This window comes from Sus scrofa, chromosome 1, assembly GCF_000003025.6.
Source record: "Sus scrofa isolate TJ Tabasco breed Duroc chromosome 1, Sscrofa11.1, whole genome shotgun sequence".
In the NCBI taxonomy this organism is placed as follows: Eukaryota; Metazoa; Chordata; class Mammalia; order Artiodactyla; family Suidae; genus Sus; species Sus scrofa.
The window spans coordinates 234,565,475-234,587,182 of record NC_010443.5 but is presented as its reverse complement, the minus strand read 5'-3'; the positions used below and the strand labels follow the sequence as shown (position 1 = coordinate 234,587,182).

General features: G+C 41.7%; 1 protein-coding gene across 1 annotated transcript; it reads right to left on the bottom strand.

Moving 5' to 3' along the window:
- Positions 6,063-14,112, bottom strand: LOC102164346 (spermatogenesis-associated protein 31D1-like). The gene is made up of 3 exons (XM_021065306.1): positions 11,025-14,112; positions 10,379-10,439; positions 6,063-10,100 (listed from the first exon to the last, which is right to left on the bottom strand). The coding sequence occupies exons 1-3, from the start codon at positions 11,107-11,109 to the stop codon at positions 6,434-6,436; spliced, it is 3,813 nt and encodes a 1,270-aa protein (XP_020920965.1). The 5' UTR covers positions 11,110-14,112; the 3' UTR covers positions 6,063-6,433.

The window sequence follows — 21,708 nt, the reverse complement described above, 5'->3', positions numbered from 1 at the left end:
TCTCTGCCCAGAATTTTTTATCAATTTATCCATGTAGCAGCTGACTAGTGATGGGGAAAATGAAGAGGCTCTTGTGTGTCTTGCTTGGGTGTCCAGATGCTATTAATTGATACTGAGAAGATAAGAGGGAGGGAACAAAGGTTGGGAACAAAGAAAGCATGGGTTAAGTTTAGAAGATTTTACATTAAGGATGTTTAGCAAGCAGCTGGTTTCACTGGCTTCACACTAGCACTGAAATAGCTAACCACGCAAGTGGATTACTCATTGAAAGAAGCTGGAGAAGGAAAAAAGCATTCTGCCCAGGGCACAGCCCTTTGTTAATCAGACATTGAGGAAAAGCTTTATGTTGTTTGTAACAGAACAGTTTATAAGCAATACATGACCAAATATGGAGAGCCACATATTAAAAATGCAAAAATTATAAACTACCCAAACTACCCAATAAAAAAGTTGAATTAAACATTGCGGCCCTTAGAATGTTACCACTTAAAATGTTATTTCTGAAAGTTTATAACATGAAAATGTTTATGACAATGGGTATTTTTCTTTTAAAGTACATATCATTTAAGCAATGTAAACATAGTTATAGCAAAATCTAGAAAGAGATGCATCAAAAAGTTAACAATAATTACTTTGAAGGTGGAAATCTATGAGATTTTCCTTCTACTATTCCTTATCTCTCAAATTCACTAAGTAATGCTTTCTAACATGGAAAACAGTTCAAAAGGGGGGGGGGGTTCCCTCTTACGAAGATAAACCTGGCAACAGTTTCTAACACAGAACCTGGACACACAGTAGATCCTCAATAATCCATCACTTTATCGATACCTGCAATTGAAGGCAGTTACCTGAGATTTTCTGCCCCAGGAAAAGTCTGCAGTTCTTTCTGCGAGAAAGCCTCATGTCCTGCTGTCCTGGATCCTGTAAGGTGTGGCAAACCGTTCTCTTGTCCAAGGACACAAATGCCTTGATAGGCCTTTACCTGAGGTTTCCACAAACCACTCCTACAAGATTCACTCATGTGTCCCAGGGGGAATTAAAGCTCTTGCTGGCTCCTCCAAAAACAAGCACTGTGAGCATCCTTCTTAGAGTCATTGGTCCTGCAGAGAATCAGAGATGACTTACTAACTTGGTGTATGGACCGGCACCTTGACGTCTCACCATCCTGACCTGTGGAGGAATTTCCACCGCACTGGGCTCTCTGGGTGCTGGCAAGGCCCACATGGTAACTGCATCAGAAACCCCAGCCGGCTAATTACTTAATATTGGTTTTTAACATTGTTCAAACTTCTTGTCCATTCCGGTTCTCAGGACCAGCTCCCTTAGTACACATTAGTATCTCTGCACATCATGGATGAGATCTGAGACACCTGTGCAAGCCAGGCAGCTAGTGCAAGATGTAGCCTTAACACTCGTCAGGGTTGTTGCTGTACTTATTACTAAAATCACCCCCATGGAGCTCCCTTGATTGTCCACCGCGAGGGGTGCAGGTGTTTGGCAGACGGTGCACTGCCCTCAAGGCTTCTGAGGCAGCTGCCTGGTGTGGAAGTTTGCGGGTTTGGAAGCCTCGGGGCCCTCCTGCCAGGATGGAAATGGCGGACATCGGCAAGGATCCTTTAGGCCCGCAGGGGGTAAGGTCACTCAGGAGTCCAGAAACCTTGGTCAAAATCTGACTTTAAGTCTCAACTTTCGTCTTCCAGAAGCGAAAGAAAAGGGTTCAAAGGCCTGAGTAAAGGGTCTCGCCATCAGCCCAGCTCGGTCGCCATTAAACAGCCAAATGCCACGGGCTCTCAGGCTCCGCCCCTGAGCGTGGCCCCGCCCCCAGAACGCCCTGGGTCGGGCTTCGGTGTATAAATCCCTCCCACTTCCTTTTCTCCTGTAGTTTACGAGTAGCTGTGATGACGTAAATGTGGCCTACGTGTTCCCGGATATGCTCCACACATTGTGAAATGTATTATTAGTTGGAATGCAAGGACAAATCACAGTGTGGGAGGATCTGAGGGAAAGCATCTGAGGGAAACCTTTTAATATAGTAAGAAGAGACGTGGAAAGAATGGGGTTTGTTGTTGTTTTGAAGAATGTTTTGGTTTTTTTGTTGTTTTGAAGTTTTTATAATGAAAATTTCCCATCTGATGACTTGTCATTTCCCTGTGGTGGTCCAGCACATATGCTCGACGAGCAAGGAGGTGTAGGAGAGTGAAATAGTTTTGAGGACTTAGACAAGAGGATTGACTAAGAAAAAAATCATATAAGCTCTACCATGACAGGGAGCTTTGTTTCCTTCACTGGTATGTCCCAAGGGCTGAGTACTTGGTAAACCTGCAAAGAATGAATGGATTATTTTCAGGCAGTGTTGGAGTTACTATCGCAGTTACTTTCTTTAGACACCACAAAATACCATGTAAATGAGACCCCCTCCTGAAGTTCCCCAACACGGTGATCCATGCTTGTGGGCACACAAGCACATAAAATCTTTTTGTAGAGAAACTGATCCTAATCTTTCCAATCATTTTTCAGCTAATACACTTTCCTGCTTTTTATGACAGCCCTACCATGGGCCTGTACCATAAGAACAGGAGTCTGGGCAAAAGGAAAAAGAACAAGAACAGAAACAGAACAAGAATGTGACATCATTCCTGGATGATGCTGCCTCCTCATTTCAACAGGTCACTTAATAGGTGTTCTGAATGTGCAAATTCAGTCTCATCGACTCATGGAATGTTTCTCTGAATGGAAGCAAATATCTGGGCACCAGGTATGGCTTGTTATGTGACCCCAAGCCAGTAACTCAGCCTTTAAACCACCACCTCTCCCTTAGTTAAAAGTCCATGGGCCATGGGCACATAGAAAACATCCCAGAATGGGAATTGAATGCTCTGTTTCCTTCTGTTGGCTTTTCCACCAATTGAGTGAGCCATTTTCCTTGATGTTCCAGCTGTGTGAATAAAATTTGAAATGATGCCATATTAAATACATTGATAAGAGTAGAAATTGAACCTTGCTATCTGTAGAGTATGCTTCCTTTGTAACCATGGCTGTCTCTTGGCTGTCACCAAGTTTGCCTCTTTAGCCTTATGGTCTGAAAACTAGGGCAAAGTGGAGAGACTAGAGGAGGCAGGAGGAACTATATTGCACCTAATTTTTTCTCTCTCCCAAGTCTGAAAACTGGCACTGGTTAGTCAGGTGGTTCTTTTTTTTTTTCTCTCTCTCTCTTTTTAGGGCCACACTAGTGTGTCATATAGAAGTTCCCAGGCTAGGAGTTGAATAGGAGCCATAGCTGCTGGCCTGCACCACAGCCAAAGCAATGAGTTAGGTGGTTCTAAGGCCTCCTTTCACTTAATTATTCACAGTGACCCCACATCACCTTTACCTCCTTCTTTGGATGCTGTTTTTCTTACCAGCTGCCATTCCAACTCCACTTGGCCATTAAAGAGGTTTGTTTGCAACTCCGCATCCTTAACTGCTTCGCCACCAGGGAACTCCAAACAGCTTTGATCTTGATGATATGGATGTGATTGAGGACAAAGATCCACTGGACACCTCTGACCACTTTTTTTTTTCTTTTTTTTTTTTAGGGCATATGGACATTCCCAGGCTAGGGGTCAAATTGGAGCTGCAGTTGCCAGCCTATGTCACAGCCACAGCAACACCAGATTTGAGTCACATCTGTGACCTACACTGCAGTTTGGTGTCACTCCAGATAGTTAACCCACTGAGCAAGGCCAGGGATCTAACCCTCATCCTCACACATACTAGTCAGGTTCTTAACCTGCTGAGGCACAATGGGAACTCCAGGCCACTTCTGCTTCAGTTAACTGAGTAGGGCATCTAAGAAGAAATGGTTGTGCTAGGAAGACTTCTAAGAAGTTTCCAGTGATTCCCCACTCCTGATATTTACACCCTTGTGTAGTTATCTCTTCCTTGAAGTGTAGGCCAGACTTAGTGATTTACTTCTAATAGAATAAGGAAAAGGTGATGGAATATCATTTCTACTATTAGTTTACAAAAGGTCATGACTTCTGTCTTGCTAGGAGACTATCTCCTGGTATTCACGAAACAAGCTGCCATGTTAGAGAGGGCCACATGTAGAGAAACTAAATGTAGACTGTAGTCAACCCTAGTTAACAGCCAGCAAAGAATTGAGGATCTCAGTCCAATAGCCCTTAAGAACTTCATTCTGCCAGAAGTTGTATAGGTGAGTGCAGAAGTTGGTCCTTCCACAGCTGAGCCTTCAGATGAGATCCAGCCCCAGCTGACACCTTAATTGCAGCCTCATGAGAGACTTCAAAGGCAGAGAACTCAAGTAAACCTTGCTTATATTTCTGACCCACAAAAACTGTGACATATTAAATATGTGCTTTTTTTAAGCCACTACATTTGGGTGTGTCTGTCATACAGCAATAGATAACAAATGCACCCCTAAATTACTGTAACCTTGGTGAAAAAATGTAGCATGACTAGGAAGGCAGGCACTGAATAGGAGGACAAATCTCTGACAATATCCCGGAGATAACTCTCTTCATTCTCAAAGACTATCCTGTGTACTATTATACTAAAATGGTATTGTTGTAGTCTACAAATCCCTAATTAGTCTCCAACAGGTACTAAAGGCATAGGTAGAGTATTGTTGAGTACAGTGGATGGCCAGAGTGAGATCATGAGTGGTGATGATGATCTCATTCTCTCCCTCATTTTTTCTTCCTTTCCCACTCACTCTACCATTGTGTTTTCCTTACCCTCTGTTTCCCTACCCAGAATTCTGGGTGGCTTCCTGATGACCATTCCTGCAAGTGATGGCCAAGGGAGCTCTTGGTCTTGCAATAATGCTCTCAAGCTAGGTATCCTGAAGGAATTTCCTTGAGGCACAGCTCTTCCTCGAGTTACTCTCACAAGCAGGGAGACTTCATTATTGAGTTCAAAATGTATCTTCCAGATTAACACTCCCTGTGTAACATTCTTCAGCCAGACCCACCCAGTTCCTAGACCCTGCCTGGCCAACCCAGTGTCCACAGTCACAAAACCTGTCCATACACACCCAATTAATAGCTGCCCACCTGTGAGATACTCTGGAATCAGCAACTTTTTCTAAGTGAAAGTCAGTCACTGTTTTCAGGAAAATATTTATATCCCTCATCCTTTTCAGAACTGCAAATTTGGTCTTCCCTACTGATCCAGTAAGAGCAGAGGAAGGGGAAAGGGTAAACTTCTACCCATTTTCATTATGGTAAGGTAGGGGGTGGGGAACCTGGCCCATTACCACAAACTTCATTTATTATTTTTTATTTTTTGCTTTTTAGGGCCACACCTGAGGCACATGGAAGTTCCTAGGCTAGGGGTTGAATCGGAGCTACAGCTGCCAGCCTACACTGCAGCCATAGCAACACAGAATCCAAGCCATGTCTACCACCTACATCACAGCTCATGGCAATGCCAGATCCCTGACCCACTGAGTGAGGCCAAGGATGGAAACCACATTCTCATGGATACTAGTCAGATTCATTTCTGCTGTGCCACAATGGGAACTCCTCACAAACTTTATGAGGGAGAGAACGGCCCTTAGGAGCAGGTGATATTTATTCCTCACCAAGAAATCTAAAAGGAAGATTACTCTTTTCCACTAACCTCAGAGCCTAAATACTTTCCTAAACTTTCTGAGGTAACAAGGGTGAATTCTGGCTATATGAGGCCAGAGTAGCTCACCCTACCCTATAGCTGTATATAGTTCAGGATGGTTGGAGAGTAGATACAAAGAGAGTTTCAAGCAAGTTCTGGACTTTAAGGGTTTTCTCACTTTGGAAAGTCTAGGAAGTTTTTAGAGCAAACTTTTTGTAGAAAAATGAAGTTTTTTAGGTAGGGACATCTGAACAGGATCAAATGAGGACTGCAGGATAAAACTGAGAAGGCCACTGTCAGGCTCTCTGCAAGGAACTGGTCATCTTTCAGAAGCCAAGAGAGGAAATCAGTATGAGCTGAACTACTCCTTCCTTTCCCTACACACAAGTCCCAGGATGCCCAAAGCACATGCCCCTGGTGCAATACACAGAGACCACTAATGTTTCTCTATTAGAAGAAACATTTATTGAGGAGAATAAACATTATCGATTGCACTTTAAAAAAAGAAAAGAAAAAAAGATTGTTCTTATCAGAGGATGTGTTACTATGAAAACTGGGAGGTTTTCTCACCAAGGACTGGACGAGTTCTTTGGGGACGTTTTTTCTCCCTGGAAACGCTGGAGAAGTGATTTCTGTTTGAACAGAAGACTCAAATCTCTGAACATAGTGCCTTCATCAGGGTTGAGATTGGCCAGAGGGGCTTGGAATCATGGGTCTTGATGCATGCAGGTGAGACCTGGCATCAAGGGTCTTGATGCACACAGGTGAGGCCTCCAATTTCCCTGGAGGACAGGGAAGGGGGTTGACTCTGGCATAATATCTAGTTCTCAAAGGCAACTTTCTGGGGCTGTGTGATCATGTCTCTGTTTTGTCTAACACTTGTGAGACAGCTCTGGTCAGCAGAAACAGCTTCTTGGTTTGAAGACTTGGTACTTGCCCATCCCTTTTGCTGTGGGTCCAAGACAGCCCTATAGCTGGAGGCATGTCCCTTGTCAGACTCTCTCTGGGTCTGCAGCTCTTTCTTGTGCTGCCTGAACTCTGAGGCCTCAGATTCCAACATACAAGCCAGTTTCTCCTCTAGGATCTTCCCAATGGCCATCATGAGCTCCTGAGCTTCAGGATGCCCATAACTCACAAAGCCAGAAGCACTCTCAACTGAGGCTTGGTGCTGCACAAAGGTGGACTTGAATTTGGCTTTTTGTTGGGGACTTCCCTGGGCTTTGATTTTTCTCTTAGAATTGATCCACTGAAAAAACTGCCTCATCTTTTTTCTGAAGTAACTTTCAGGAGGAAGCTGTTCATCCTGTGACCAAGATGGGAAAGTGTCCTTTAATTCTCTGTCCTCAATAGGATGGCTCTTCTTTCTGGTTTTAGATGTCCCTACTTCTGAATCTCCACTTCTGTATTCTCCTGCTTTGGAGCCTAGAGGGCTCATTCTCTTTGCAGTGGATGGGAAATTGTTGTCCTGGCACATCCATAAGGCACGCTTAGAGGGATCCTGCCACTGCTCCATACTGACCCCACTGTTCTCTAAGCGGACACGTGGCACTTGGGAAGCTGCCGTGGCCCCAGTGGAGATACCCTGGGCATGAGTCAGTGACAACTTGGAAGGCAAGCTATGTGAAGTCAGGGGCACGTCAGTGGGACAGCACTGAGCCTGGCTGTGCTTCTGACTCTCTAATTTAAACTTTAACTCAGTAATGAGCTGCTTTTCAAGGTCTGATAGTTTAGAATCTTGACGGACAGATGTTTTTGGTGAGGGACATTGAGTGGTCAGGGTATTTCCTACTTTATTCATTTTGACATTTGTCCTTTGTGAGTTTTCCACCTTTCTGGTTGTTGAGATGTCACAAGATTGTGATTTAAGGGCACAGAGCTCGTTGGCCTTGAATATCTCTCTGGACATGTTGGACATGAAAGAATGTTCTAAATTCTTCTCCACCGTCTTTTGGACCTGAATCATTTCTACTCTGTCACTGGAGTACACATTCTTATTCCTTGGCTCATGTCCATCCCCACTTTGCCTTCTGGGCACCTCTGGGCTGCATCTGTTGTCTACTAGAGTTTCACTCTGACCCACTTTGTCTTTGTTTCGGTGTGTGATGGACTGAAAAGCCTGTCTGCCACGATCAGTTGTCCGGACATCTTCTGTAAGCTTTTGGTGGAAATCAGAGTGTGATGGTTGCGGGGCCCCCTGTCCTTCATTGCCCACAGATGAGATAACAGAGAGAGGATGAGCCAGCATAGGGACTGAATTTGTAGTTCTCATCTTCTTCCCCTGAGAAGTTGTAGAGCTTCCTTCAAGGGGCTTGGAAATCTCAGTTTTAGAATCCGCCCCAGAAACATGGGTGGTTGAGGAGGGAAAGTCAAACTGGGGAAGAGGCCATGTTTTAGCTTCTCTCAACATATAGAATTTTATGGATTCAAGAACCTTGAGGGGTAGGCCCCATCTCTGAGTCACACGAAACCTTAAAATATGGGCTTCTAGCACCTTTCGGGTATTGGGATTGAGAAAAGAAAGCTCTAGAGTGCTAGTTTGGCAATAGGCCCTAGCTACTTTTGTGTTTTCTGAATTTGCATCCTCCATATTGGTCTGGGAACTTCTAGAAGGAGGCAAAGTATTGTCCTCAGCCAGCCACGAACGACACACACCTACAGGAATCCTACCTGCACTGATCTGCCAAGACTTTGTGCTTACATGTAATCTAAGAATGGTTTTTATTTGATTCCGATCTATGTCCTTCCGTGAGACATTTAACAGTTCATAACTTGAGTGATTCCTTGAATTACACACACAGTTACTTTGTGTCCCCAAGGCAGGCCTCAGACCCTGCACTAGGTAACATTCTGAGGCCCCTTGTGGTCTGTCTTCTGGGCTCTTCTCTAGGATATAACCAAGATTCTTCCTCATGTCATCCCTTAGCTGAAACTTTGTTGGGACTCTTTCATGGAAACTTCCTGGGAGACCTAATTCAGTCATCCCTAGATCTTTGCTATGCTGGCCATTAAGCTCAGAGAGTTGTAAGTGAACATGTCTGCCTCTCTGTTGAGATACTTCTATTAATTTATACTGAGGTTCCATCAATGCTAGAGACTCTAGATTCCTACAGGCTTGGAGACACCAGCGTGGAATTAGCCTCCTTGGAACATGAAGCTCCAGTTTCTCTTGGGGTTCACTGGTGATATGAAAATGGTCAGGAATGATGGAGACTGGTACACAGGCATGGGACGACTGGTTGACCAATGGGAGATTAAGAGCTCGAGGACAAGTGGCTTCTTGAGATTTGTGGAGCATAGGAACTAAACCCCACAAACTTTCCTGCTGTTTTTGTAACACGTGCCATTCCAGGTGTTGATTTTCAGTTGCAATATGAAAGTCTGATTCATTCTGTAATCTATGGAAAGACACTCCACAGTCCCTAATCTGGGATGGAGGTGAAGATGGCAGGATTGGGAGTCGGGATTGAAGGTTGACCTGGGGCTGGACTTGAGTGAAAGGAAGGGGCTGGGATTTAGGTTTAGTTTGAGGCAAGGGTTGTGGATGTACGTGGGGAAGGGGGAGGGGATGGGAATGAAGATGTGGTGGAGATTCTTGATCATGCATTTTGACTGAAGATCCATTACAAACTCCATTGAATAGGACAAAGTGAGACTCTAGTGGGGAACTACTACTAGAAACCAGAAGAGTAGCCACTAGGGACTCACTGTGCAAAGAAGGAAGACCCCAGAAGAGCTGGCTATATTTCTGTTGCAAGTTTCCCCCCAAAGTCTTGACATATAGGAGCTGCTGACAAATGTGCAGCTGCTCTGATTTGCTTTCAACGTTTGAGTCAGTTTGGGGATCTACATTGTCCTGTATATCAAGTGACTTCAATGAATTCCTTGAAGATGTCCTTTGGTATTCTGACCACATTTGTTTTGAAAATGGTCCCTCTTCCTTTTCTTTCTTCTCTAAATTCTGGAAAGCCATTCTCTTTTTTATTTGTCTTTTCATAAGTGCCTGAATATTAAGGCCAAGGAAAGAATGGCTACTGGCTTCCATGTCTTTGGTAACAGAGTCTCTACAGAGACAGGTCTCTGGTAGATGGAAAGATACATGCTCTTGCTGAATATCAGAGTGTGGCAATGTGGGCAGGAACATCTTATTGACATGAGCTTTCCACCAGGAGAAGTCTGAAGATGACAGACCTGAGTGCTCAGTGCCTCTGATTGTTGGAACACAAGTAGAAAACCCATCAGGGCTATCTGAAGATGACTTCTCCAGAACAGGCTTTGATAAGATGGAAATTGATTTAGATTGAATAAAGGATGAGTCAGTCACAGGAGCTGTAGAAGCCAAAGGGGACACAGAGGAAGTAGCATCTTCCAGGGCCTCTGGGAACAGCAGTCGACTGACCTCAGCAGATGCATTATTACATACCTCACAGGAGGTGTCTGGACACAACAGTTGACGAAATCGGGTGGTATCATCATGCTGGCCCAGGGGGCTGCAGGAAACAGGAAGTACAAAGATGCAACCAGGACCAGAACAAACTAAGACCCCTGGTATGTCTGGCAAAAGTATGACTGCCCAAGTATATTATCCTTTCACATTTTTCTACTTCCTTCATCTCACAATATATATTTTATCCCTCTCCCCAGTGTTTTCGCATTCTAAATCTGAAGATTTTTTTCCTCCCTTGTCAATCCCAGCCTTCACTGAGGCCCTAGATATTCAGGCTCCACTAAAAAGAGGGGTACAGGAAAGAAAGTAATGTTCAGTCACCTTTGCAGAAGAGAAAGCACCTTCCTTGCGTCCTCTACTTCGCTCTGGCAAGCTCTCCAACCTAGGAAACCATGAGAGTGATGAAGGTAAAAGCAAAGATACCTTATAGGAGCCTGACTAGAATGTCTTCTAGTGGTACCCTTGGTGGGTTGGACTTGGAGAGCCCCAAGAATTAGGATACAAGATCACATGGTCAATGATAATGACAACAAGGCTGAAATATGTATGTTGCTTTATCATTCACAAAGGGCTTTGATATGTATTCTCCCATGTGATATTCAGAACCACTTTTTGAGGGACATAGGTCAATGGTTATTTACCTCAAAGAGGAATCTGATCATCCAAGGAGTCAAAGGACTTTTACAAATTCAGACACAGTAGTTCTGACTCTTGACATCTCACATGGCCACCTGACGGGAAGCACCCATTGCCCAGGTCCCTCACTGCTTCATGCCCAGTGATGGGCAGGGCAGGGAATCTGAGAAGTGTCCCAGGCTCCGACTGCCTTCCAATGAGCCTCTCCTCTGGGAGTGCTTGGTTTCTGAGAGGAACTGTATCTAGCAACTGACATCCTCAGAAATCATGGACATGGAAGAGGCAGGAAGGGTCACTCTGGGAGAGCTGGATGGAATAGGCAGGACCTTACCTTTCAATATTCTACCCTTCCTTCTCCTCTTGGCTCTGCCTTGATGCTGAGAACAAAAAGAAAAGAATGAAAGGCTGGGACTCATTTCTCTCGCTCCTCTTTAGGAAACTCAGATATTCATTATCCATGAATAATATGACTGTTTTAATTAATATAACATTGTCTAACTTCCTTTGATCTACTTTAAAGTTTTAAAATATTTTCAATGTTTTCTTTGAAAAACACAAAGAAGGATTTTGTCTATGAGGGCCACACTTGGTTTTCTCAGTCAGAAATCATCTGCTCAAGAAGGGCATAGAATCTGAGGCCAAGAGTAATGTCTGTGTCCCTCTGATGGACCCTAGATCCTACCTCTGCTCAAAGGATCTCAGAAGCTCAGTACTACTGCCCTGATTCACTCAATACAAAGGAAGTCTTGGCCAAGTGATGCCTGATATGAGAATGTGACTCGTGATCAAGTGTTGGGGAATTTTGTTCTCCTGCGGAGACCCAAAAACTCTCTAAATCACCCATCCCAGGGCCATGAAATTACTGTTTTCAATTTTATCCTGGAATCCTCTGAACACTCAGATGGTCTGTGAGTTTCATATGGCAACCTTAGTCCTCCCTGAACCCCTAGTCCTTCCTGGACTATAATGTTCTATCCTCTCTTCAAATTTCCTATCTTATGTGTCTCTATGACCCAATTAAACTCTGGGAAATGTGGGCAGGGGAACAAGAATGTAAATTAGCCTTCTCTGAGAGGCAACTTTCGGGTCCATTTAAAGAGCTTAGGAGTGAGTCATCATTCCAGTCTTTAAGAAGGAGCAAAATCTGAACCAACTGAAAATCAATGACTTTTCTTGGCGCATTTAAGAATTAAGGCCACAGGGCAAATCACTCCAAAAATCTTCATAGAGGGGAATACAGAGAATCACAGTTAAGGAGACGAGCTTTCCTAGAACAAAAGCCACTGGAGCCATAAGTTGGTAGAAACAAAAAAACACTTTGACAAATTGCTAGAGGATGTGTGTAGGCTACAATGAGAGTGAGAAAATTCTAGGGTCATTATCTCAGGGGGGTCTTTACCTATTCATGGGTTTCACCTATAGAAGTCCCACCAGGTTTTCACAGTGAAGAGCCATGAAAAACTTATGCTTCTGGTGGAAGAGTATGGAATGAGAAGAAAGGTAACAATTTCGAGAACATTTTGAAATATCCCCTGAATGTTCCCCATAACAAAAGTTAACTCAACAGAAGAAAAGACTACCAGAGCCTTATCTCACCCTAGAGAAGGGAAATTATCCAACTCTCTAGCCTTCTTGTCTCTTCTAAAATGTGAACAGAAAGAGAAAAGGCATAGAAACACTTGTGAGCACCATGGCCCAGGGACACAGGCCCACTGAAAGTCAGATTTAATCATGTGCCCTCCCCCAACACCTTACTACCATATCAACTGGGCTCCAGTATGGCAACAAAATCATAGCTGAAAGAGCTGCCAGGCAAAGATTCTATGTAAGGAGGGGATTTAGGGAAACCTGATGACACCAGGGGAGATTAAAATAGGGACACTATAGGTAATTGAATTCTCTGATGCATATAGCTACAGTAAATATTAAACACAACCAACACCTAGCCAGATTAACATAAAACTTCTTGTGGTCTATTTACTTCAGTTTTCATTACCGAATACATTATATCTGGCTTTCAAAAAAAAATTACAGTATAAGATAAAAGACAAGAAAAAGCAATCTGAATAGACAAAGCAAGCATTGGATCTACATTCAGATATAACACAGGTTTTTGAATTAGCATACATGGAATCTAAAATAACCATCATTATATGTTAAGGGCTCTAATGGGAAAAGGAGAAATATGCAATAACAGATGAGCAATAAACAGAGAGAGGGAAACTTGAAGAAAGAATCAAAAAGAAACATTGGAAACCAAAACACTGTAACGGAAATGAAAAATGCTTTTAATTGGCTCATTTGTAGATTGCCTATAGCCAGAGAAAAATAAGTGAGTTTGAATATATGTCAGTGGAAACTTTCCAAACTTAAATGTAAAGAGAAAAAGATTTTTTTAAAAAATATAAACCCAGAATATCCAAGAACTCTGAGACAGTTTCAAAATGCATAATATACATGTAATTAAAATACTAAAAGGAGAAGAGCAAATAGAGCAGAAGAAATATTTGAAGCAATAAGGGCCTATAATATTCTAAAATTAATGACAGGTTAACCATAGATTATGGAAACTCAGAGAACTCCAAGCAGTATAAATACTAAGAAAGTCTATACCTGGACATATTTTATTATAACTGTTGGAACCTGAAATATAAAATCTTGAAAGAATTCATAGGAAAATAAGTGTCCTAACTCTAGAGAAATAAGGATAAGAATTATGGGCTTCTCATTACAAGCCACGCAAGAAGAGAATAGAGTGAAATATTTAAAGTGTTGAAAGAAAAAAACTCATCACCCAAGAACTTTATATCTAGTGAAATTATCATTCAAAAGTGAAAGGGAGGAAATTTCCATGTGGCACAGCAGGTTAAAGATCTGGCGTTGCTGCAGCTATGGCACAGGTTGCAACTGCAGCATGGGTTCCATTCCCGGCCCTGGAACTGTGGGTGCAGCCCCTCCCCCTCAAAAAAAGGTGAAAGAGAAATAAAAACTTTTTCAGACAAATAAAACCTGAGAAACTCATGAGCAGCAGCAGATCTTCCCTGGAATAAACGTTAAAAGAAGTGCTTCAATCTACATAAAGGAAGGGAAGAGAAGGAATAGTGAAGGTAAAACAAAACTTTAATTTTTTTTTTCTGAATTGATCTAATAATACTAAATAATAACTTATTGGATAATTATAGTATATGGAAATGTGAAATAAAAGACATCAGTGTCACAGGGATATTCTGGGAACTCTGTTATAAAGGTATCTGCACTACCTATGAAGTGGTATAGTGTTATATGAAAGCAGACTTAGATTAGTTGTAAATGCAGATTACGAATTCTAGGGCAACCACTGAAAAAGTTTTTTTTTTTAGGCACCACCCACGGCATATGGAGATTCAGAGGTCCAATCAGAGCCTCAGCTGCCGGCCTACACCACAGCAATGCAGGATCCGAGCTGCGTCTACAACCAACACCACAGATCACAGCTACACTAGATCCTTAACCCACTGAACAAGGCCAGAGATCGAATCTGCAACCTCATGGTTCCTAGTCAGATTCGTCTCCACTGTACCACTACGGGAACTCCTGATATATTTTCTTTAAAGAAAGATACTTTAGGAGTTCCAGGCATGGTGCAGTGGTTAACAAATCTGACTAGGAACCATGAGGCTGCAGGTTCGATCCCTGGCCTTGCTCAGTGGTTTAAGGATCCAGCGTTGCCGTGAGCTGTGGTGTAAGTCACAGATGGGGTGCGGTTCCCGCGTTGCTGTGGCTCTGGTGTAGGCCAGTGGCTACAGCTCCGATGGGACCCCTAGCCTGGGAACCTCCATATCCTGTGGGAAGCGGCCCTAGGAAAGGGAGAAAAAAAAAGAAAGAAAGAAAGATATTTTACTTGAGCATTTTCTGGCATATTTACTTGCCATTTCCTGTGGCATAGTGGGTTAAAAATCTGACTACGGTGGCTCAGGTCGCTGTGGAGGTGAGAGACGGATCCACGGCCCAGGAATTTCCATATGCCACAGGTGCAGTCATAAAAAAAAAAAAAAAGGAAAGACAGAAGGATACTTTATATGCTAAGAGAGAAACTGGAATCATATAAAATGCTTGTTTAAGAACCAGAAAAGTTGAACAAGGAGGGGAAGAAAAAAAAAGAATACATATAATAAATAGTAAACAGACATGGTATAAAATATTGCTAAATATAAGTGGCCTAAATTCACCAATTAAAAGGCTTTCAGTGATTAAAACAGGATCCAATTATATGTTGTCTACAAAACACCCACTTTAAATATAAAGATACAAATAGATTAAAAGTAAAGGGAAAGAGGAAACTATACTATGCTAATAGAGATGAAAGAAAGCAGAAGTCACTGTATTAATTTTAGACAAGGGAGACTTCAGAACAAGAAAAGTTACAGGGATAAAGAGGGGCATTACATAACAACAAAAGGCTCAATTCTCCAAGAAGACACAACATTACTTAACATGTATACAATCTAACAACAGAGTATGTGAGGCAAAAACTGGTCCAACTGCAAGGAGAATTAGATGAACCCACTGTTACTTTTGGAGATTTTTGACACCCCTCTATCAGAAAGGGACAGATTTAGCAAACAGAAAATCATTAAGGATGCATTTGACCTAAACAGCACCATCAGTCAACTTGATCTAATTGACATATATAGACTGCTTCATCCAGTAGCAGAATACACATTCTTCTCAAGCACACATGGAACACTGACCAAAATAGACCACAAACACACCTTAAACATATAAAATAGAAATCAAACAAAGTATATTTTCAGACTATAATGGAATTAAACTAGAAATCAATTACAGAAAGATAGCTGGAAATGCCATAATATTTGGAGTGTGACTAACATACAACTAACACATGGGTCAGGGAAGAACTCTCAAGAGAAAAAAATATTTTAAATTAAGTGAAAATTAAAATACAACTTGTCAAAATTTGTGAGATGCAGAAAAAAAAAAGCAGTACTTAAGAGGGAAACTGATAGCACTGAATGCATCTATTTGAAAAGAAAGATTAATATCTTTGTGTGTGTGTGTCTTTTTATGGCCACATCCATGGCATATGAAGTTCCTGGGCCAGGAGTCGAATCAGAGCTGTAACCTGCAGGCCTACGTATGCCACAGGCACAGCAAGGCAGGATCCTAAACCCACTGAGCAAGGCCAGGGATCAAACCTGCATCCTCATGGATACCAGTCGGGTTTGTTACTGCTGAGCCATGACGGGAACTCCAAGATTTAATATCTTTGAAAGACTCTGGTTTACTGACCTGATTGATGTCTCTCTGTTTCCAAAATACTGGGAAACATGTATTTCTTTCTAGGTAGCACAGTGATAGAAGAAAGAGCCCCACCCCACACACAAAGGCAAGGATGGGAAAACCTAGGAAACTGAGCTGGAGCTCAGCCATGGTACAGTAAGTCTCCTCAGACAAAGACCAAACCATCAGAAGTGCATTGCCACATCAGGCAGTTGGGCATTCAGAGTGCGCATTCTACACTAAGAGTTCTAGGCCCACATCACAGAGGTTTAAGGTAAACAGCAAAGGTTCTTGGGTGGGGGAAGGGACAACACAGAGAGAAGAACCCATAATCCTTCCCCCACCATCCAACCTGGAAGATCCATCCATCCCTCCAGGGCCCTTAGACACCTTTAACCTACCTTTTGACCCACACATTCACATACCACATATTTTCCTTAGTGAAATTTTCTATTTGTTCCACCTGTTATCCAGACATTACCTGAGACCCTTCTACTTGTTGATAGCCCTTTGGACCCCTCATAATATTTAAAATTCTGCTATGGCACAGGGTTTACACCTCCAAGGTCTCCTCCGCCCTCAACTACAGCTTCCCCTCATACATGTGTTTTTAACTGCATGAAGCCAGAAATACACTTCACAGCAGCCTTTCCTGCCATATCTTCTCAGAAGAATACACATTCACCAAAAGCATGAGTGCAGAGTAGCCTGTACCAGTGAACAAGATGCATAACCAGAAGCCCATGGCAAACAGCTTCAAAAAACCATCAGTAATTCTTTTCCCCCCAAATTCTTCTTAGGCTATTCAGCCCCTTAGAGTTCTATCTAGCCTCCTCTGCCCATACAGTTTCTCATCCTGCTGGTCTCTCTTTCTTCTGCCAAATCCTTTCTCTCCACCAACATTTTAAATTTTTTTAAGATTTTTATTTTTTCTATTATAGGTGATTTATAGTGTTCTGTCAATTTCTGCTGTACAGCAAAGTGACCCAGTCATAGATATATACGTACATATATATACACACACACACACACACACACGCATATATATTTTCTTTTTCTCACATTATCTTCCATCATGTTCCATCACAAGTGGCTAGATGTAGTTTTCTGTGCCATACAACAGGATTTCATTGCTTGTCTACTCCAAATGGAATCATTCTCATCTACTAACCCCAAATTCCCAGTCCATCCCACTCTCTCCCCCTCCCCCTCGCCCTCGGTAACCACAAGTCTGTTCTCCATATCCATGTGTTTGCTTATTTTCTGTACATAGGTTCATTTGCGCCGTATATTAATTTTTTTCTTTATGCCTTTTTAAACAATATCATTTTTTGTTCATGGTATATATGTATTTATTTAATCTTCCCATGCTAGCTAGTCATTTCATAGTTGTAGCCATTATAGCTCCATTACTTAGATTTTAAACTGCTGAAACTAAGCCCTGTGTCATTTTTCTTTCCTTGCCTGCATTCCCTGATAGATTCTGACAAATTAGTCTTGATCCCAGATACCCAATTCTTTCCTTCCCGTATGAGGAAGGTTTACTAGTAATGACTGCTCCTTTCTTTACCTGTCTTCTCCTGCCTTTATTGTCTCTACCCAAAAGGAAGGTGCACTTCAAGTCCACCCCATCTCACATACACTTCTCCCTTGGCTGCGGGAGGTGTGTCTGCTCAGAAAAATCCCTCCATATATTTTTGCATCTCTGTTATATATATGTATGTAAAGTCTGGTTCTGACTGTCTCTAAGGTCCTTAGGATTCACAACTATAAAAACATCCTTTAAAGTCTGAGCAAAATAAGTACCAAAAAATTTCCAGGTGAGAAGGGATTATAAAAATGACCTATCAGAGAGTTCTCCTTGTGGCTCAGTGGAAATGAATCTGACTAGTATCCATGAGGGTGCAGGTTCGATCGCTGGACTCACTCAGTGGATTAAGGATGCAGCATTGCTATGAGCTGTGGTGTAGGTCACAGACATGGCTTGGATCTCGAGTTGCTGTGGCTATGGCTGTGGCTGTGGTGTAGGCCAGCAGCTACAGCTCCCATTTGACCCTTAGCCTGGGAACTTCCATATGCCAAGGGTGTGGCCCTAAAAAGATAAAAAAAAAAAAAAGACACATTAGGAGTTCTCACCATGGCATAATGGGTTAGGAGTCCGACTGCAAAGGCTTGGGCCACTGCAGAAGTTCATCAGTTTATGGCCCAGTGCTGTAGGCTAAAAGATCCAGACTTCTGCAGCTTCAGTGTAGGTTGGATTGCAGATGTGGCTCAGAACTGGCATTGCTGTGGCTGTGCCATAGGTCTGCAGCTGCAGCTCTGATTTGACCCCTAGCCTGGGAACTTCCATATGGCAAAGGTGCAGACCTAAAAAGGAAAAAAAAAAAAAGACACATCAAATATATTCTTTTAAAAAATGGCTTGTCATAAAAAACAAAGATTGAGAAACACTTGTCCAGATTAAAGGAGACTAAAGACACATAATAACTAAATGCAGTATGTGATTCTACACTGAATTCTGCAATGGAGGGTTTTCTTTTCGTTTCCAGCATATGGATTTCCCAGACCCGGGATCAGATCTACAACACATGTGTGGCAATGCCAGATCCACAACCCTCTCTGCACCAGGCCAGGGGTTGAACCCATGTCCCAGTACTCCAGAGATGCTGCTGATCCCATTGCGCCACACCAGGAACTCCTGTAATTTTTTTTTTAATATAAAAAGCCACAAATAAACTCTATAAACTGACAAAAATGGAATATAAATGGGAGATTAGTTAAAAGATTTTTATGCCGTTGTTAAATTTATTTAAGAAGATAAATAACTGTACTTGGAGTTCCCGTCGTGACATAGCAGAAATGAATCAACTAGAACCATTAGGTTGCAGGTTCGATCCCTGGCCTCGCTCAGCAGGTTAAGGATCCAGTGTTGCCATGAGTTGTGGTGTAGGTCACAGACACGGGTCGGATCTGGTGTTGCTGAGGCTCTGGCCTAGGCCGGAAGCTGTAGCTCCAATTAGACCCATAGCCTGTGAACTTCCATATGCTGCAGGTGCAGACCTAAAAAAACAAAAGACAAAAAAAAAATTGTACTGTATGTAAGAGAATCTCCTTTTTCTTAGAATATTCAAGGAGAAGGTGCATGAGATGCATTCTCAAATATTCAGGAATGTATGCATATTTTTCACATATATGTGCATAAAATCATATATATGGGGGGGCAAAAAGGGAAGGAGACAAAAAAGCAGAGCGTATAGAGATCTCAAACGGATCAAAATGTTAATAGGTAAGTCTGGATAAAGGGTATATGGTTTTACCATTCATGAAACTTTTCTACAAGTTTAATTACTTTTCAAATAAATACATTTTAAAAATGGACCACTGCCTGATGTCTGGAATTTTACCTAACTTTGAGATTTCTGTCTTTGATTCCTCAGCTACTACTACCACCATGCCCAGAGCCCAGAAGTGTGTAATGCCAACTTTAAAAGTTACTTCAGCTACAATTCAAAAAGATACATGCACCCCTATGTTCATAGCATCACTAGTCACAAAAGCCAGGACATGGAAAAAACCTAAATGTCCATCAACAGGTAAATGTATATATATAATAGAATACTGCTCATCCATAAAAAAAAAAAATGCCATTTGCGGGAACATGGATGCAGGTAGATATTCTCGTACTAAGTGAAGTCAGAAAGAGAAAGACAAATACCATATGATATCACTTATATGTGGAATCTAAAATATGACACAAATGAACCTATCTATAGAACAGAAACAGACTACAGACATGCAGAACAGACTTGGGGTCCAAAAAGGAGAGGGGAGAGAGTGGGATGGGCTGGGAGTTTGGGGTTAGTAGGTGCGAACTATTACATATAGAATGGCTAAGCAGTGAGATCCTACTGTATAGCAAAGGGAACTATATCCAAGCTCTTGGGACAGATGGAAGATAATATAAGAAAAGGAAGGTATATATATCTATATCTGGATCACTTCAATGTACAGTGGAAACTGGCACATTGTAAATCAACTATACTTTAATTACAAAAAAAAATTTTTTTAAGTTACCTTAGGTCTACCTGGGACCCTGGGTACATTTTAACAGGAGTTTACAAAATACTGAAGAGCATCAGCTCCCCTACCCCCACCAAAAAAAAAAAAAAAATGCTTTTAAAAGTTATATACAGTACAAAACAAAAAGAACAAAAAATTCAACATGTTTACAGTATGGAACCTCTAATTTCTTTCTTATCTAGTACCACCAAGTCATTTGTCTTCTGAGATTTTTTTGGTGTGAATCTGTTTGCCAGCACTTTGTCTGCTCTGCTAGTCAGTTACCATTCCTTTACCAGATTTCCATCTTCCATAAATGTGTTGACATCTTTTATCATATCTTCTCTCCTTCTTGTGATCCTCAAGTGCTTATTCTTTTTAAATCCTTTAACAGCTTTATTGAAATATAGTTCACAGACCATACAATTCACTCATTTAAAGTAATTCCACCATTCTTTTTGGTATACTCACAGTCATGTACATCACCATAGTCAATTTTTAAAACATTTTTGTGACTTCCAAAAGAAACCCCATAACCTTTAACAATTACCCTCTTCATCCCTCATCTCTAAGCAAACACTAACCTACCTCTGTCCTTTCTAGGTTTCCCTATTCAACATTTCATATGAATGGAATCATAGGTGGTCATTTGTGAGTGCCTTCTTTCACTTACCATACCATTTTCAAGGTTCATCCACGTTGTAGCATGGATCAGTGCTTTTCAATGCCAAAAATATTACAGTGTGTAGATATACCGTGTTTTATCTACCCATTCATCAGTTAGTGGACATTTGGGTTTTTTTCCCACTTTTTAACTCTTATGAAAAATAGTGTTATGAACATTTGTTTACAAGTTTTTGTGTGGATGTATGTTTTCATTTCTCTTAAGTATATACACACAAGTGGTATTGCTAGGTTACATGGTAACCCTATGTTTAACCTTTTGAGACACTGCCAGACTATTTTCCAAAACAGCTGCACCATTTTTCATTCTCACAAGCAGTGTGTGAGCTTTCTAGTTTCTCCACATTCTCACCAACACTTGTTTTAATCTGACTTTTTGATTCCAGCCATCCTTGAGTGTGGGAAGTGTTATCTCATAGCAGCTTTGATTGATAGTCCATGAGGGCTAATGCTATTGAGCAACTTTTCCTCTGCTCTTACTTTTAATGGCTTTCAGGAAAAAAGAAAAATGTAATCCATTATGTTTACCTTGAAACAAAATAGATCATTTTAACTGTGACAGAAAAAATATTTTCTTTTAAATATTTGGAAATGCATATACCATTGTCTTTATCAACACGGACAGCTTACTATTTCTATCCTTTTTGCATATCGTAATTACTTCGTTATTAAGGGACAGCAATATTATGCACTGAACTTACTCTAAAAGATTACTTCTTGGATGGAGTTGAAGGAGGAATTCAGTCAAATGACTCCTCAGGGTTGATTAAGAGGCAGAGCAGAACTGATTTCCAGACCCTCTAAAGCACAATGTTTTTTTGACACCAATGCTATGCACATCTGTTGTGAATAAATGTGTACCACAAGTGGTAAATATAAAAAAAGAAATATGAGGCGTTCCCATCGTGGTGCAGTAGTTAGCAAATCCGACTAGGAACCATGAGGTTGCGGGTTCGATCCCTGGCCTTGCTCAGTGGGTTAAGGATCCGGCG